At 35.0% G+C, this 16552-nt stretch overlaps 3 protein-coding genes across 3 annotated transcripts; 2 read left to right on the top strand and 1 right to left on the bottom strand.

Moving 5' to 3' along the window:
• The first annotated feature begins 599 nt into the window (after positions 1 to 599).
• Positions 600 to 4996, top strand: Dna2 (DNA replication helicase/nuclease 2). The gene is made up of 2 exons (XM_072888596.1): positions 600 to 919; positions 1190 to 4996. Exons 1-2 carry the CDS (start codon positions 890 to 892, stop codon positions 4847 to 4849), a joined length of 3690 nt encoding a protein of 1229 aa, XP_072744697.1. The 5' UTR covers positions 600 to 889; the 3' UTR covers positions 4850 to 4996.
• Positions 4997 to 5139: 143 nt separating this feature from the next.
• Positions 5140 to 8069, bottom strand: LOC140663969 (uncharacterized). The gene is made up of 5 exons (XM_072888598.1): positions 7635 to 8069; positions 6684 to 7064; positions 6242 to 6520; positions 5589 to 6082; positions 5140 to 5509 (listed from the first exon to the last, which is right to left on the bottom strand). The coding sequence occupies exons 1-5, from the start codon at positions 7773 to 7775 to the stop codon at positions 5359 to 5361; spliced, it is 1446 nt and encodes a 481-aa protein (XP_072744699.1). The 5' UTR covers positions 7776 to 8069; the 3' UTR covers positions 5140 to 5358.
• An 819-nt stretch (positions 8070 to 8888) lies between these two features.
• Naus (cortactin binding protein N-terminal like nausicaa) lies at positions 8889 to 15643 on the top strand. Its single transcript, XM_072888597.1, has 7 exons — positions 8889 to 9666; positions 10097 to 10198; positions 10601 to 10825; positions 10955 to 11576; positions 11775 to 11870; positions 12150 to 12259; positions 14769 to 15643. The coding sequence occupies exons 1-7, from the start codon at positions 9409 to 9411 to the stop codon at positions 15276 to 15278; spliced, it is 1923 nt and encodes a 640-aa protein (XP_072744698.1). The 5' UTR covers positions 8889 to 9408; the 3' UTR covers positions 15279 to 15643.
• The last annotated feature ends 909 nt before the right edge of the window (positions 15644 to 16552 follow it).

Raw genomic sequence — 16552 nt, 5'->3', positions numbered from 1 at the left:
AAAATTTTTTTTATCCATAAAGTAAAAATAATAAAAAAATAAATGTTCAAAATTCATAATAAAACATTTTATATTTATACAAAATTAATTTTTTTATTAATTTGTTTATGTCATTATGTTTTATATTATTTATATAGTAGTGTATTATTATTTTCTTTATTTTACATAGTTAATATATTTATATAAATATATGTATAATATATATAATAATTATATAATAGTTATATATATAATATAGTGACATATGTGATACATCTAATACACATATGTGGCAGTGTATGAATATAAATAATTTATAAAACATTTTCTTTATTAAATCATAATTTATTTTTTCTTTATAGCAATAATACTTTTTATTTTATTATTTTTTACAGTTCTTTTATTATAGATAATTATATATTTTATGATTAATTTTATCGTATATTGTAGATTAAATTGTATTTTATTGTAGATTTTATTGTAGATTTTATTGTAAAATTTGTAAAATCTTTTACAATATCGATAATAATGTGACATTTTGATATGATAAAAAACATGTTTTTTATTTTATGATACAATTAAAACAGTTGGTAATGTCATCGTTCTTTAATTATCTCCGGGCTCATCGAGCTTACTTGATCGACAAAAATTTACCTATGGTTGGTCGTCTTTAACAGTATTTTGTCAATGCTTTTACGTAGGGATTGCTTTTCTAGTCAAGTACGTCTATCTATATAGTTATTTGTGAAACGTGTCTTTTAAAATGGCGACACTCGTGCGAGATGTTTGCGCGGGAATAATTTCTATAAGACTGTCATAATTTTTTCTCTTATTAATTTCTCTGATACGATTTATGATATATATAAATGTAATACAATATAAGATTTAAAGACATACATTGCATGTAAACATGAAGAAACGTCAATTGTCACAGAGGAAGGTAATATATATATAAATGTTACACATGTATATTACATTGTTATTAATTTTTGGAACACATCTGCAATCATTAATGCTACCTATATATTGTTTTTGTACAATAAATAAATTACAAGATAATTTACTTTTGCTTTTAAATTCTAGTATAAATTTTTAATAATATTAATACACAGTTATATAATAAAAGATTTAGATATATTAATATATTAAAAAAGTATTTTAAAAATTGATTATGTGATAAAATATTACTAAAGCTTATCTTAATTTTCAGATACCTGCTTATGATAATGTTGAAAAATCTCAGACAAAAATATCATCGTTTTTTACAAAAATTCCAAAATCTGAGGCATCGAATTCAAACTTACCTCAAGTCCCAGTTGTAAAAAAAAGAAAAGAAAAAGAGGATATATCTGAAGAAGAATCATGTATAAGCATTAAGAAAAAATGTAATGCAAGTAACAATATATTGAAGGAACATTATGTTACAAAGACAGAAAATGTTACATTGCATGAAGATTCAGTATTATCTGTAACAAAAGATTTAGAAAATACATATAATAATTTTGTAGAAAATAAAGTACTTTGTGATAATGCCCCGTTTGAAAAAATTAATAAAAAAGTAAGTATATTGAAAACCAAACTGAAGATAAATACATCACAGAATTCTGTAAATGTTAGAAATACAAATATTTCAAAACTCGTGGATAATAATAGTCATGTTCTTAAAGAGACGCAAGATCTAAATACCACTGTTTTAAAGTCGTCCTCACTCACTGAAATGCCTACCTGTGAAGAAATTCAATTACACAATTTGAAGGAAATGGAATCGTTTCAGGACTTCTCTACGATGAATGGAGATGAATTTGATAGTTTCTTCGATCAAGAATGTCATGTGGAGATCAATTTCACTATCTTGCAAAGATGTAAAATAATTGATATTAAACATGAACCAAGAATTACTATTGTAACAGTACAACACATAGAATCTGAAAATACTGATAGTGTTGCATGTTCAGGATTTTGGAAAGATGTGCAAGTGAAAATTGATGATATTGTCACGATTCAGGCTAAGAAAGATTCACAGCGATGGATTATTGATAACAATAATGGTTTTCTCGTTACGCAGCCTGATATATTAATATCAGGCACAACAATAACAGGCGGTTTATTTTGCAATAGACGAGCGGTGTTGACCGACAAGTTTAGAAGGATAGAGTCGCTGCCAAGTTTGGATGCTGATTATTCTGTGATGACTGTAGGCTCTTTGGTTCATCAGTGGCTACAAAAGGCGCTACGAGAAAATATCTACGCGCTGTCCGACGTAATTAAGCTTCTTGACGATATGTTACAATCGAAAGACACGATAGATTATCTCTACGCGTCGGAATTGTCGCTCGTAGATTGTCGTAAACGCATGATGGATTTTGCACCGAGAATTTTCGAGTTTATTCAGCATTATATCAAAAGTAACAAACAACAACGCATAAGTGACTTAAAGGATAACTTTCAGGGGAGTATCTGTAACATACAGGATATCGAGGAGAACGTTTACATACCGAAATTAGGAATAAAAGGAAGAATAGACGTGACAGCAGAGGTGAATATCAATTCGAAAAGAAAAATCATGCCTTTGGAAGTGAAAACTGGAAAAGCTTCTTACTCGCTTGAGCATAAGGGCCAAGTTATTCTCTATCTTATGATGATGGGCTTCAGAGATCAGGATATCGATACTGGTCTTTTATTGTACCTGAAAGAAAACTCGATGCAAGAAATTAAAAGCAGTCATCACGAGAAAAGAGATTTAATATTACTGCGAAATGCTTTGGTGCATTATTTTTCTAAAAAGCCTGAAGACTTTCACAACATAAGTTCGCAGTCGGATTTAAAGGCGATGGAATTGCCGGAACCGATAAATCATCGTGCATGTGCCAGGTGTCCCTATCAGACTCTATGTTGCACGTATCTAACGAGGGATCCAAACACGAATTTGTCTGCATCACATCCACTAATGGAGCCGATGAAGAAATTGCTGAATGATTTTGAATCTAGTCACTTGGATTATATTATGAAGTGGATCGCGTTATTGCATCTGGAGGAAATTTATGAAAACAGTAACAGCAACTTAAGTAATATATGGACGATGAGTGCGGAAAAGAGAGAAGCGAGAGGAACATGCATCTGTAACTTGAAGATTGTTGGCAAAGTAGTAGAGGAAGAAGATAAGTATCGACATAAGTTTGCGCGTGTCAATATTAAAGGCGAGACTATTGAGAACGGCACGTTCAGCAGTGCGCTCGCCGAGAATGATTATGTTATCATTAGCACAGACGCGCGAGTTAATATAGCCGCCGGACATATAATATATATTTTGCATGACACTGTCGCAGTCCTGCTGGATAAGGATATTACGCGACAAAACGCGCATTCTACGTTTCACATTGATAAATACTCTTCCACGAGTCTGTCCACGTTCAATTATGCGAATGTAGCGGGTCTGTTGGGCAATGAAGAGACTAGCGTCAGACTTCGACGTATCGTCATCGATAGGACACCAGCTACGTTTGCAGAGAAGTTACCTCGTTCAGTCGTGTCGGCTAGCGCAAAAATAATAAGCGACCTCAACGAGAATCAACAAAGAGCCGTGCTGAAGGCGCTGGCCGCCAACGAATATGTTTTGATAAAGGGCATGCCAGGCACAGGGAAGACGCAAACGTTAGTGGCATTGATAGAGCTACTCCAAGCATTGGGATCCAGCGTTTTGATCACTGCGAACACGCACAGCGCAGTTGACAACGTTCTGTTAAAATTACTGGAACGTAACATTGATTTCCTGCGCTTGGGCTCAACAAAGAAGATACATCCACTGTTGACGTGCAAGAGCGAGGAGTATGCATTAGCAAGTTGCAACTCGCCGGAGAGCTTGGAGACACTTTACAATGGCAAACAGATCGTTGGCGTGACCTGTTACGGCGCGTACCACGCTCTTCTCAGGAGGCGCACCTTCGACGTATGCGTAGTGGACGAGAGCGCGCAGATCATGCAACCCACGGTGCTGCGTCCGTTGTACAGCGCGCGCAAGTTTGTCCTCGTCGGAGATCCGGATCAGCTGCCGCCTATTGTCAGGAACAAAACGGTCGCGAGACTCGGTGGGGACGAGTCCCTGTTCGTCAGGCTCGATAGCGACAACAACACCGTCAATCTGTCGAAACAGTACAGAATGAACGGGAGAATCATGAGATTGGCTAACGACGTGACATACCGCGGCAAGTTGGCGTCGGGCAACAAGCAAGTGGAAAATGCAACTTTAACTGGTGTCAACATGGAACAAAGTCTTTCATCTTGCGAAAAATGGATAAGAAGAGTACTCTCTAAAAATTTAGATGACTCGGTGATGGTACTTGATACTGGTAGCACTTACAAGTTAAATGTGGAATTTGGCGAAAGAAACGATCAGGTGTGTTCGAATGTTTGGGAAGCAGCTATCATCTTACGTCTCGTCCAAGTACTCACTCAGGCAGGTGTGTGCGGTAGAAATATAGGAGTCGTCGCACCTTATAACGCTCAGATAAATTTACTGAAAAAGATAATAGACAAAGAAGTGGAAGTAAACACTGTGGATCAGTACCAGGGACGCGATAAGGACGTTATATTATATTCATGTACAAAGAGTATCGAATACGACACGAAGAAAGAATTTGAGATATTAGACGATCAGCGACGTTTGACAGTAGCTATCACACGCGCAAGACATAAGCTGATTATAATCACTGATAAAGTCACTTTGACAAGATATACGCCATTCAGAAATCTGTTTGACGTCATTAATCAGAAGAATGTGATAAGTTTACACAATGGCGAAGAAGACTTTGACTGGAAAAGTCTCATTTCTAGAATTGACAATATCAATAATGATAACGAAGTAAAAGAATAATTAAAGGATGTCATTGAACAATAAAAAATAGACTAATAATAAGTAAATTAAATTTTTCAATATTTAAAGTATATGATAAAGCACAATCGTACAAAAGTACAATTATCAAAAAGTTTTCAACTATGTATTGAGAAACGTGTGTGATTTTGTACAAAAAAAATATATATATTTTTTTTAATCTAATGTATACATGTTCTTTTTGTTTGTATAATAATGTAGAAGATAAATTTCATTAGTAACTTTTAATTTAATAGTATACAGCATGAGGAAATTATTTAAAAAAATAGACATTGTTACAAACCTTGGCACTTGTGCTTAAGTACGTCAAGCATAAGTCCCTTGTATTTCGTACAAGTCACATAATCACAATTCATACACACGTTTTTAACGTGCGCCATATAAGTACAGAGAAATTTCAATAATATCTCTCTTTTTTAATACTATATACATATGTACAAAATAAAATAATATGAGCAGAGTTAAGCGTATTCCTCTCTCGCTCGCTCTAATTATTTATTGGATTCGTTGTAAGAGGCCCTACCAGCCAACTCCAGTAAGTAACGATCGGGATGATCCAGCCAATCGCTGGCGCTTAATTTCACAACTCTCTGTTTCTCCGCTTCCTTTACCTGCCACTTTTTAATCTCCAATTGTTTCTCTCTGCAAATGTATCAATAGCATCATATTCTTACACATCAGTTTTATAAACAAAATTCACTTATAATAAAAAAAATGTTACCTCAGCCTTGTATCGCCGCAACCCCAGACTTCCAAGCTGGCGATACGATAAGGCGCGCCAGCAATACACACTGAATGGAATGATTCGTCGATACTGATAAACGGCGAACGCGGATCGCTACCGAGTCGCAAACCATGCGGGTAGCCCCTGATATTTGTGTTCAGATATAGTATCTTCGCACCTTTCTCTATAATTTTATAGGACGGAGTCAACTGAATGCCCATTGAGTCTTCATCGCCCCAGTAGAGATGACTCTCCCGCCACTCGACAGCCGAGCATACGCAAAATGTTGGACATTCCTCGTCCCTCTCTACGCTAGCGGCTCTTATAATTAGCAAAGTAGGACCTCTGTAACCTAATACATGGTGAAGGAAGCGATTAGCTCCGGCGCCGTGCTCTCCGCTATTGTACAGTAACGCCCAATGCCTTGGACAAATACTGCCTGTTCTTTTGGCTATCAAAGCGTGAGTTATATCCTTCGGTGAATCGTTGGTCTATATACACACATACCATGCAGACATATACAAAAGTTCAACTATCTATACAGTGATAGATTTTGATTATAATAAATGGACAACAATAATTAATCTTAAATATTTTAGATAGTACATAATCATTATGCATTTACATCTATCGATTATTCTATAACATACCTGGAGGTAACACTGTGGCAATGTGCACGACAACAACCAGACATAGCTTATAGGCAATAAGTTTGTTTGAGGAAATTCTAAGTTTGATTGATCTAACACGGGCGTCGGTATCTCGATAGGAGGTTGCGGTTGTTCTTTTGACAAAAGTGCTTTACCATTGCGATAAGCAGTTGTCAATACGTGTACCACATATCGCTGTAGGCCGTGTACCATGCGTGGACAATGTTGCCCAATCCAATTGGTCACATAATTCGTGGATAAACTAGTTTTACCATGGAACTGTAAAATAATTAAAGCTCTAATTATATATCAGTATATAGTACAAAAGTTATTCATTTCAATTTTGAACGTATCAATTTAAATACTTGTACTTTTATAAATACTTATATATAGTAATTAAACTTTAGTTATATATTTCATTAAAATGAATTAATTTACTAACACACGAAATAACGACTGCGTTTATTATTTGCTCCGAGTGAAGGCACATGCTGGTGCTATTGTTTTCCATCGCCAGTTGATAGCAGCACATTAATAACGCTCTCAGTGTGTCAGGAGTAACATTGCCTCCATCTTTTATATTGGAATACATTTTTATGTAATTTTCTAATATAGCTTGATCATTCATTACTGACAGGAACTTTTCAGCTTGCTGCTTGAAAGCTGTCGTACTTATATATGCAGTTGTAGTTTGAGCGTTATGGTGTAAATAAGTAAAAAGCTTCTCGCTTAATTCAGGATGAGTAGGGAATAAGTACTTTTGAAATACAGACTTGGTAATGCCATTAACATGTTCTTCTTGATGAGCAAGATGTGATAGTATCTACAAAAAATATATTTATATTTAGTATTACATAAGATTAAATATATATTATGATATATTATATAGATTAAATATAGATTATATAATTTGTTTCTATATTGTATGTGCAAAAAAATGTATATGTATACATTTTTAATTTTTATCATATAAAATTAACCAGACATGTTAGCTGCGTGATAACAAATTACTAGAATATAAAATATATGATTGAATCAATTTCTGTATTTGACTAGAAAATCACAAACTTTAAAAAGAAAGAGTATTGAAAATATTTAGAAAATCATGATTAAGAATAATCACAAAAAAGTACAAAACGTTTCTGCGAATCAAATTTATATCATTAGTATGATATAAATAGTATATATAGGGGAAAATATTCCTAATCAGCTAACACAGTATCTGTCTCTTCAAGCAGCTGTAGGAATTCGAACTGCAGGAAACTGTTTGACAACAAAGTCAATTGTACTGCCATACTTGAAAAAAAAAAAAAAAAAAAAAAAAATTGTTCTCATGTCAATTATGGAGAGTTTGACGAGATAATGAATCATCACGAGAGTGTGTGGCCAGTACCTTAGCCAGGCTCTCGATCGGAAAGAATTGCGTATACGAGCTGTGATCCGGCTCGCTCTTGGTAGCGGCATTCACGGTTTGATTGCCGGACTCCAGCTTCCTGTGCGAGGCGATACCGGGGCGCGTCACCTGGTTGCCCATTTTGCGATTACACTTTTATGTAGTATCAAGACCAGCTTCCGCAGTACACCTTATTCCACATACCATCCGCAATAACCAACGCGCACGGAACCATATGCACAGTGCTTACTGCGAAGAAGGAGATCCACCCGTCATCGACGTCGCAACAACGTGAGATATCAGCGCGACGCGACGCGACGTAAGCAACTTTTACGCCGATAGGGGTTTGTGGGCCGATATATGTATACACGCGTGTGCCGAGTTTGAATGCGTGTGCATGTACATGGATAGGGAAAATTCGCGAGATTTTTCCAAATAAGAGATCGCGGACTTCTCAACAATTTTTATTCCATTTTTATTCAGATTTTTATTCAATTAGTATTAGTTAGCATATAATTTGACAGTTAACAGCTGTAAGAAATATTCTTTGTTTTCAACTGCACTTTCTTCTAATTTTTTTCTCTGTTTTACATCGATGTTTTATTATTATATATATTTGTTTTGGAATGCAAAAAGCGTACAGGTAAAACGAATAGATTTATATATTTTTGATTTAAAAAATTCCGATTTCCATTTTATTATCGACAATAGAATAGCAGAAAATTATTTTGTGATTTACTATCGATAAAATATTATAAAAATAAACAATATAAAAACTTGGTCGTTTAATTTTATTCCATAGGATATATTTTTAAGATACTGAGATTTTTCAATTTTTCTCTAATTCTATTATGAAAGAAATAAAGAATAAAGTTAGAAAAAAAAAATTGAAAAAAATAAGAGCAGTCCTTTTTAAATGTTACATAATATTCTCAATATTGCTGAAATTATTTTAAAGGTCAGCAAAATATTAAATATTAATTTTTTTTAAATTCTAATTAAGTTCAATATCCCGAAAATATATATTTTATGGAATAAATAAATAATTTTACAATGTATCATACATTTTTGAACACGCTACGCGAAACTCGTATTGAACAAAAAAAATCCAAGAATACCGATGTACTGTTTAAACAAATATATAAAAATAAACAGATATTTCTAATATTTTTTTTTTCTTTTTTAAAAATCATCATCAATCTTTCATACCGCCGGAGTAGACTGTGCCCCTAAAGTCTAGGTTAGGTCGATCTCTCGATGATTAAATCGATTCTAAATCAGAGCGCCTCTCACGACTCACGAAGAGAGACGAGATCGAGATTTTCGCTGGCCGTGCCGTGCGTGCCATGAACTGCGCTTTGTGCGCTCGATTTGTCAAGAGGGAGAGACGAGAGCAAGCGTAGCGTAGCGGAGCCGCCGGATGCCGCCGCGCTAATTCTCGTGCTCGTCGTGCCGTGAAACGACGCGTGACCCGGGAAGAGGAGAAACCGGAGCGGAGGACCCACGAGGGTAGAGGGAACGAGGGTAGAGCACGGTCGGTCCCGCGAACCGACGATGTGGCGAGCATCATTGCGGGCCGCTGGCTGTCCGGCGGCGGTGCTCGCGCGTCCCGTGGTCACGGCCGTGACGGCGTATCCCTGGAGACTCGAGGGGTAAGGAAGTGTCGACGTACCCGTAGAGCGAGGCCCGAGAGCTTCTCCCCGCGACCCAGGAAACCGACCATCGTCGGTGTCGACGCGCAGGTAAATACCCTCTCGATAGAGAGATCGGCACAATGGCATCGCAGAGTCAGACCACCACCGTCAACGTCACCACCACGACGGCGATGACGACGGCCAACGGACCGCCGTCGACGTCGGCACCGGCGCCGGCGTTGGCGCCGTCGTCTGGCACCACTGTCCCGACTACCGCGGCCACGAAGACGCAGACTGTCGCCGTTTCCGCTCAGCCCTCGCAATCTCAACAACTGCAGCAGCAGCAGCAGGCTAACAATATTGAGCCGCTGGACAAGAGTTCCTCCAATACTCTCAAGGTACGTTCCTTCCCATTGCATTTCTTTGATAGCTGAATAAGTTACATTATAGAGTATCACAAGGTGTTTTCCTAGCTAAGACACGCTAAATTTTACTGTGTTACATCGTGGAGGATTCTTGTTGCAACGGCTGAATTAATTTCTGAGAAAATTTTCAGAACGCATTACAGTTCTTTATATTTGTGTCTGCTGTTGTAATCCTGAATATTTATATATTTTTCAATGAAACAAAGAAGAAATATATTTTTTTTAATATATAAATGCATCGTTATTGTAATAATTAAAAAATATAGAGGAATTGTTACTTCTAGTAATTTGAATTTGTAAAATTGTAACTTGCTGGAAAACAGTCATTTTTGGTATTATTACTGCAATAATTACAAAAATATTGGAGTATGGTATAGCTGAGGATGATTTTGTTTATTTGCAGCGCAATCCAAAGAAGGAGTTGAGCAGAACTGATTTGTTGATGTTACTGGGACATCTAGAAGGCGAGCTCCAAGCGAGAGACATTGTGATAGCAGCATTAAAAGTAATTAGAATGACATAATTTATTGCAAGAAATTGTTAAATATATTTTTCATATTTTATAGTAGTATATTTTGCAAATGTAATTATAGTAAGATTTTGGACAGTAAAATGTACTAAGATACACATGCATACATATACTGTGCTATTTAAAATGTCATAAATAATTGATAAGAAATTTAACATTTTTTTGCATAGTTTTTAACCTCTCTTAATGCATTATGTATCTGGAAAGAAAAATCAAAGATGTAACAAATCAATATGACTGAAATTGAAAAAGTATTCTTTGCATGACCAACCGTGTTATTATTCCACAAGCTTTTTAATTTTATCGTATATTTTTTCAGATAGTATTTTATGTGATGTTTATCTACCTTATTGTTAAAATTATGATTTTTGCTTCCAGTCAGAAAAGATGAAACATCTTCTAAGTTCCCGGTACCTCACCAGTACTGCAGATCCACACGCGGCATTAGCTCGCGATGTTGCAATAGTAGGTGGTGTTATTGGGGTTGAAGGAAATCAAATTGATCAACAAGTAGCTAGTCTAGAAGCATTGGTGATGCAGCAGAGAAAGGCGCAGTGTAGGATGACAAAAGTCCTTAGAGATGCTGAAATTAGGCATAGAGCAGTATGTCTTTTATTAGATGCAATTATATGTGATATATAAATATTACAAATATAATATTGTTAGAAAGTAAATGTGTTATTATCTTTTGGTAATTGTTGTATTATTTCATTGCAAGAAAATGTTTTTCAGGTGATTAAAGAATTAGAGGAGGAGAAGCGGAAACATGAACATGATACTGCTCAAGGTGATGACATCACCTATGGTCTTGAGAAAGAGCGAACGAGGCTAAAGAAAGAGCTAGAACTAGAAAAACAAGAAAAGAAGAGATTAGAAATGGAATTAAAAAAGGTTAACGATCATCTCGAGGAGGAGAAAAGTCGGCAAAAGCAAATAGTATTGCTTCTCTTGGCGGAACGAAAAAAGATTATTATGAAGTATATCGAGGAGAGGAAACGATCTGAAGATTTGGCTCAAATTCTCAGCGAAGAGAAGGTAAGGATAGACTCGATGGCCGAAGGCCTCGAGGAAGAGAGTAAGAAATCACTGCAGATGGAAGCGGAATTGGAGAAACAATTAGCGCAATTCGACATGGAGAGGCAACAATATCGGCAAGCCCTTTCAAAAGAGGAAAAGAGAGCGAAAGACTTTGAGACGGAATTAGAAAAGTTGCGAGCCGAGATGGACACGTGGAAAGAATCGCAGGCTCGTGGTCCTGCTAGAGGAGTCGGTGTAACTCCACCGCCACCACCTGCAAAACCAGCGAATTTAGTCGCCATGCCGACACTCAGGCCGGCTAGTGCACCGCAAGCAAGTATGTTCCGCATGCAATATTATAAAAATAGAAATTATACATATCAAGATCTTTGTAATAATAGAACATATTATGACCAATGTGAAGATACTCATTTCACTTTCTAAATCATTTTCTTTTATTTTCTTTTATTTGCATTTAATTGAAATTATAAATAGAATAGAAAGAGAATCTGATAATCTTTCGTGTTTTTCCTAGTGAAAGGAACAGTCTTGGGTACAGGGACACCCATGGTTAGTAGTAAAGTTGTTCAACCCACTGCCACAGTGTCCAGTGTTCCTGTCAGTGGACCAAGTAAGATTCCTTAAGCATCTTAATCATCAATATATATAAAACAATGTATACAAAAATTTAATTATTTGCATCACAATAAATGACAAATAAGTGACATATGTATGTATATAGTAAGAGATAAATTCACGTAACTGTATGCATGCATAAATTTAATTCTAAATTGATGAATAAATGATTACATAATAATTTCATTACAAAATATATCTCCAAGAATTAAATTCTAAAATAATGTATAATTAATTATTTTATGTATATATTAAATAATAATTATTTTTTTAGCCACTGGGATTGCTAGATCAGTAACACCTGGACAGGCACTTCGTGGGGTCGCCTATACGCCTAATTTAACATCTGTAGGTGGAGAGTCTACAGCTCCTCCAGATACACAGGTAACCTATCCACATTTCCCTACACACTCGACGTTAATCTAAAGATTATACAGAGCCTATTTATACATGCAAAGTATAACAACAGATATTTTTATATTGGACGTGAAGAAATACTGCTCTCTATGCTAATATTTTTCTTGAAAAGGAGGGCATAAGAGAAGATGATAATTTATAAATAATTTATGTTTGTAACGATAGAAAAATTTAGTTGACATTGAAATAGAAATCAGCTATTTAGTCAGTATTGTGTTTTGAACAATAGGGATTAGCTTTAATTTAATAATATATTGATATATATATATAAAATCATGTGTCATAGATATTATTTAAAAATAAGTTGTAAAGAAATAACAAGTTAAAATAGATTATAAATTAATAAAGAAAAAAATAAGGTGTATCTGTCTTCTCTTAAATGATATAAAACTTTATATGCATATTAAAAAGACTGTAATTAATAATATAAGTAGGCTCTTTATAATTCAAAATGTATGAAGTTAATTTTAAAAAATAATATGCAGTGTACCATTGATATAAACATTAAAGCTTTGATTAATTGATGAACTATATATATATATATATATACATATATATATTGCATCTTTAATGATGTTTTTTTTTTCTCAATTTGGGATTTATTTCGATCTTTGACATTGCAATTTACGAAAACCGCAAACAAATTATGTGTGAAAAAATTTATTTAATGAGTAATATATATAAATATATATTACACATCACACTAATAGAGCTTTATCTTATAATAGAAATAAAAAAAGGCATTTGTATTATTATTAATGATTTATCCACAATAAATCACTTTATGTTTTCCTCTAGTCTTATACATTTTATAATATTTATATACTTTTAAATCATAATACTTTTAAATATATATGTCGATAATCATATATTTATTGCAATAAATTTATGTAGTTATTATGAATCATATATGTGGCTAATTGCTTTTTAATTTAAAAAAAAGATGCAGATGTAATATATATACATTATATATATTTATTATTTTTCCTGACAAGACAGATTTGTTTTGGTAGCCAAATTATTGTATACTTTTACAGTTATAGTGTTTAACTAATAATGAAGATTGTTTTTTATGCTATTTAAATCGTATGATATACAATATTTATATAATACAGAAACATTCTGATAATATATATATATATATATATATATATATATATATATATATATATATATATATATTAGGCAAATATTAGTTAAAAAAATTATTTACAATATAAAAAAAAGAATTTTTGCATTTATTTTTTAAATAACACCATAGGAATTGGCTTCCACATATAATTCTATATTTTTATGCACAAGATTTCTATCGCATTGATTGGTTTATTTATTTCTTCTACTTCTATCACTCATATCAAATGGTGCACTAAAATTTAAAAACCATTGCTTTTTAAATTTTTTTATACGAATGAAATTATTTTATAAATATCCGAAAACAGATTATTTTGAGAAACCCTCTTTTATTATATTATATATATTTGTTCACGATTTATTTATGACATATAGTCACGATATTATATTATACACTTTCGATCTTATAAGTTAGCACATTATCGGTATCTAGAGTTATATTTTATTACTTACTTTTAATTTTGTGTATATATAAGATTATTATTATTATTATTATTATTATTATTATTATTATTATCACATTTTACATGTGTACATTGACCGATTCCTACAATTAAACAAAATTGTATGCAACTCAGTTTTCCGAGCTTTATTTCTGAGCCAAAAAATTATCCACGCTTGACTTCCTAATTGCTATTCCATAATCGCTATTACTAAATTATATTTAGAGCTTCGTTACACGATTATTTGATGCGTACTATATTATCAGATTAGTTGGTTTGTGAAATATTTTAATAAACAGGTAAATGTATTCGAGGAACTATTACATAATATTTCGATACAGTCTACGGGGACTGAGGACTCATTTCTCACATTAATTTTTCTGCATCTTATATTCAAAGATGTGTATTACGTTTCACTAATCTACTCCACGGTTAACGTGACTCAGACTGTATCTCAAGTACATCTTATCTCTTTTGATGATTTATGAATGTACAAAGAAAAAGTGTTCCTGTATCTTCGCACAATTATATAGTATATATACATTTATTAACAGCACCCAAATGAGGTAGACGCACAATTTTGATTTCAGCCCCGCCGAGAATTGTGAATCGTTTGTTGCTTAATAATAACGACGTCTTTTTCTTCTCCACTTGGTCTTGACCATTTTTTTCGTAGATATTCGTCCTTATTCTTTCTCTCTCTCTCTCTCTCTCTCTCTCTCTCTCTCTCTCTCTCTCTCTGCTTTGGATTAGTTCTTTGGTATGGTTCTTTTCCTTCCATCCTCCCCTCTCCTTATGGTTTTCTGTTTATGGTATGTTCGCTCCTGATGAGCGAGCGAAGTTTGGTCGAGATCTCTGGTAGCTCTAGAAATAGGTCATGGTTGTGTGTTGTAATTCTTCAGGCCGTAGACAAGCGACAGCCGGTTGTACCTGCTCCCGTTAATACCGCCGCTGCGGCTAAGCTTATCACGTCGTCGCAAGCAGCCGCCGCAGCAGCAGCGGGGAAGCTCGGTTTTCACGTCGGTCAGGCTGCTGCGAGTCCCTCTGCCGTCAGCCCCGCTGTTCAAGCACCCGGTGCCGGTGGTGGTTTACTGCCGGCGAAAAAGCCGCCGATCTCGCGAGGTGTGCCGCCCCCGGTACCACCGAACAAGCCCGTGGTACCGCCGAAAAAAGAGGCGGCCGTTTACCTGAGAAGACCAGAATTGCAATCGCAAAGCGGGCCGCAGCAGGATGTCGTTAAATACGGTGGTGGTAAACAGACAGCCCTGTCGCACCCCGGAGGTGTCACGACGGCGACGGGGAGCGGAGTCGCTCCCCCCGTACAGGCGCAGCATCAACAACCGCTCCCGGCGAGCACCGCCCAAGCTGCCGCTGAGGAAGAGGTCAGTAACAAGACAGCGGACTCGAGATAGATATTAAATTAGCGCGAACTGATGTTTGTAACGAGATATAAAGATGCACCCACTAAACACACGCACCCTCTCTCCAACAAGATGCATAATAAACAATGTAAATATATACACAACGCATACACAATACACTCTCTATATGTGTTCAATATATACAGAACATTGTGTGAATAATTTCAGACAAAGCCGCGTTGAAAGAAAGAATATAAAAACGTGTGAACTTATATATGACCGAGATACAAGGTAGAAAGCAACAAAACAAATGCTTGGAATCTATCCTGGATTTGCTGCACGAGAGATTTGCTACGAGAGATTCGTATTTGCAAGAGACTGTTTCTAAAAATTGCCAAGAAGGAAAGAGAGAGAGAGAGAGAAGAGAGAGGCGCTTTGTACATTCGATAAACTTTCTACGACCGTGTCCATTAAGGACGATGGTGTGTGTTGTGTACATTAACGACTAGATCTCATCACGATCGGCGGCATATCCGTTGAAATGATACTATTTGTCACCGAAGGCATTCGTAATTAATTAGAGATATTTCTCAGATATATAAGATAGCCGTTGTAGAGGTTCCTAGCTCATTCTATTATGCGGTTTATTTGAACGATGGCATTAACTGAACGATCGCCATGACACGAATATTAATTATCATTAACAAACATGGGCCGTTGTTTTGGGCGAGTACGAGCATTGTAACATGACGCGAAGATTGTTAACGTTTGCAAAAGCTTTTTGAGCTAGTATTGTTCAACACCAATTCTGATTAATTGAATTTTCCTTTACTATTTCACGAACGATAACGCAAAACGAGATGAATCCGTTTTTTGCAAATCATTGGCTTTATATAAACTCTTTATGTTTGTTATATATACACATATATTTTTATATATTTATAAATTTTATATTCTGCGCGCGCAATCTTTTTATATATGTAGATATTTTTTCTTCTACCTTTCGCGCCAATAATATGTACTAGATAGTACACACATAAAATAATGTCGAACCGTATCTATACATCTTTTTAAGACTTTTTGACACTTATAACATTCTGCGAATTTACCAACGAGCTTATCTGACTGGATTCAACTCGTTTCGCGTATGATTGTTCTGTATTTATACTTAATGAGAGTAGAGAACTATCTTTAAACAATCTTTAAAAGAGGATAAATCGCTAAACGCAGATTCAGTTAAGCCAGACTATCGGAGTGCAACTTAGCTAGATGAAAAAAATAGAAACTATCACACGTGCTATAATCACTGCCTTGTCTCACATATA

Source organism: Anoplolepis gracilipes, chromosome 3, assembly GCF_047496725.1.
Source record: "Anoplolepis gracilipes chromosome 3, ASM4749672v1, whole genome shotgun sequence".
In the NCBI taxonomy this organism is placed as follows: Eukaryota; Metazoa; Arthropoda; class Insecta; order Hymenoptera; family Formicidae; genus Anoplolepis; species Anoplolepis gracilipes.
Note: the sequence above shows the minus strand (reverse complement) of the source record. Positions and strands in the feature narration are given on the sequence as shown.

Excerpts from the sequence above, each read along its gene's own strand:
- Dna2 (XM_072888596.1), top strand. The coding sequence starts at position 890 with ATGAAGAAACGTCAATTGTCACAGAGGAAG. Across the intron at positions 920-1,189 it reads GTCAATTGTCACAGAGGAAG|ATACCTGCTTATGATAATGT; the intron begins GTAATATATATA and ends CTTAATTTTCAG.
- Naus (XM_072888597.1), top strand. The coding sequence starts at position 9,409 with ATGGCATCGCAGAGTCAGACCACCACCGTCAACGTCACCACCACGACG. Across the intron at positions 11,871-12,149 it reads TGTTCCTGTCAGTGGACCAA|CCACTGGGATTGCTAGATCA; the intron begins GTAAGATTCCTT and ends TTATTTTTTTAG. Across the intron at positions 12,260-14,768 it reads CAGCTCCTCCAGATACACAG|GCCGTAGACAAGCGACAGCC; the intron begins GTAACCTATCCA and ends GTAATTCTTCAG.
- LOC140663969 (XM_072888598.1), bottom strand. The coding sequence starts at position 7,775 with ATGGGCAACCAGGTGACGCGCCCCGGTATCGCCTCGCACAGGAAGCTG. Across the intron at positions 7,065-7,634 it reads CGATCGAGAGCCTGGCTAAG|ATACTATCACATCTTGCTCA; the intron begins GTACTGGCCACA and ends TATTTTTTGTAG. Across the intron at positions 6,521-6,683 it reads ACGCAGTCGTTATTTCGTGT|TTCCATGGTAAAACTAGTTT; the intron begins GTTAGTAAATTA and ends ATTATTTTACAG.